Consider the following 1955-nt stretch of genomic DNA (forward strand, 5'->3'; position numbering starts at 1 on the left):
TATTTCCTCGGTAGTAACTAGCTATTGAGTAAAAGCTCTTCTTCCAGCCAACCCCTCCACCATCTCTCAGAAACTCGTCGCCGAGTTAGCAGCCCAAAACCTTAAACTCTTCTTAGCCGGCCGAAGCCGTTGCCCGGGGATCACCGCTGGGAGGTGAGAGTTTCGGCACATCTATCAAAGCATAGTTCATCTCCCCAGAGGGAGATGATAGGACAGTGCGAAGGATATCAATGTATTCGTTTTGTTTTGTTGTTTGCTGTTGCACTTCGCAGTAGCAAGCACCCAAAACATTTTTTCTTAGCAGGATGCTGTCACGATACGGAGAGGAGACTATATATATGCAGTTGTAGTCGCGCTGCTATGACCACTTTTCGCCATCGAATCAGACTACGAAATACGTTTGCTCTTTAGTTATCTCGATCGTGATTGAAAGTATATCAGGCAGGTAACAAACATATCTAAACTTGAAGAGTAGAATGCGAAAAGCATAGTGATGGGTATGTGAGATTCGGCCTTCGCCGAGTATAAGTTTCTTATCTGTTTGTTTTTCATTCTGATACACATGTATCCACTATATGTTGAAATTACCGCCCATTTTGCATCTTTAATCTGTTTCGACAGGTATAAAGACAGACTGGATGTGGTGTTTTGATGTGCATAACGATTGTTTGCTATCGGTGAAAAAATGGATCAGAGAATCTGGATTAAATTTGATGGTTGTGCTTCAATTCACTTAAAGTGTTGATTGTGGCACTTGGCGAATCTACTTTGGGCAAAAAGAAAAAAAAAATGCATATAAGCGCGAAGTGTTCATCTGAATATTGCTGGCCAAGGAGTAACTTTTCTCTTAACTTGAACAAACTCGGCGTGTGAGCGAATGACATTTGCAATCGGAATTAGAAAAAAGTATACGATCCCTTTACATATTAAGTTCACTTTTAAAAATATTATTTCAATATCGATTCGAAATTCTTGTAATAGATTTTAATTTTACTTTAAATTTGTTGGCATAGTTCACACGACAAGTGCCGCATTGTTGTCTTTTACCATTTATGTAATATTTAAACAAATGTGAATAAAAGAATTATTTACTTCAAATAAAGCATTAACAAAGGAAGTGAATGGTCAAAGAAATGCATTATTTACTCATTCAACTTATTATTCTAAGCGAAGGCATTCCTTAAGTTTTAAAAACCTTATAGTTCAGGCATAATTTGCTTAGTCTAATTAGTAGACAGATTCTTCTATGAACGTGTTTTTTGTCGCGAAGTTAATTCAATTAAAATTTACTCTCTGAGATATTCGTCCGTTGTTATCCTTAATCCTTACTTTAACTTCACGATGAAATCATTGATCGGAACGCTATGTATTTATTGTCTATTCATATTAACGAATAATGTAGTATCGAGTTATGGAGACGATCTATATCCTCTAACTATAATGCATACGAATGATTTTCACGCCAGGTAACTTTGTAAAATCAATTGCAATTATTTAAATCTGACAGATATATCACGAGCTGTAGGATAGGTTATTCAGGCTGGTTTTTTTTTTTTTTTTTGCCCGAATGAGACTTTATTCTATTGCGGAGCATGTGAAAGTACGTATGCCTTAGACGTGTCCACCGACTCTCTACTTTGTGATTTCATTGTTTTTGGAATCTGTCGCTTAGGGTCGACGCCTTATAAAGGCGGAGGAGCGTACCTTTGAGAATACTAAAGTGTTTTCTTTTTTTTGCGAAAAATAAAATATTTTAGATCTGAAGAAACGAACGTCAAGGCAAACCCATGTAAGTCTAGTGAGAAATGCATCGGTGGTCTGGCACATGCCTTACATACCGTTAAAAGAATAATTAAAGGGCAAGAAAAGAAGATAGAATCGTTATACATTAATGCGGGTGATAACCATACGCAGACTTAATCGTTATATATTTTTTAGTATAATACCGAAGAAGA

The 1955-nt window shown here is 36.6% G+C and overlaps 1 protein-coding gene across 1 annotated transcript; it reads left to right on the forward strand.

Annotated features, from left to right (window-relative positions):
• The first annotated feature begins 1236 nt into the window (after positions 1-1236).
• Positions 1237-1947, forward strand: LOC119644344 (apyrase-like). The gene is made up of 2 exons (XM_038043885.1): positions 1237-1466; positions 1758-1947. The coding sequence occupies exons 1-2, from the start codon at positions 1342-1344 to the stop codon at positions 1918-1920; spliced, it is 288 nt and encodes a 95-aa protein (XP_037899813.1). The 5' UTR covers positions 1237-1341; the 3' UTR covers positions 1921-1947.
• Positions 1948-1955: the final 8 nt, after the last annotated feature.

Source organism: Glossina fuscipes, unplaced genomic scaffold, assembly GCF_014805625.2.
Source record: "Glossina fuscipes isolate IAEA_lab_2018 unplaced genomic scaffold, Yale_Gfus_2 111456, whole genome shotgun sequence".
Taxonomy (NCBI): Eukaryota; Metazoa; Arthropoda; class Insecta; order Diptera; family Glossinidae; genus Glossina; species Glossina fuscipes.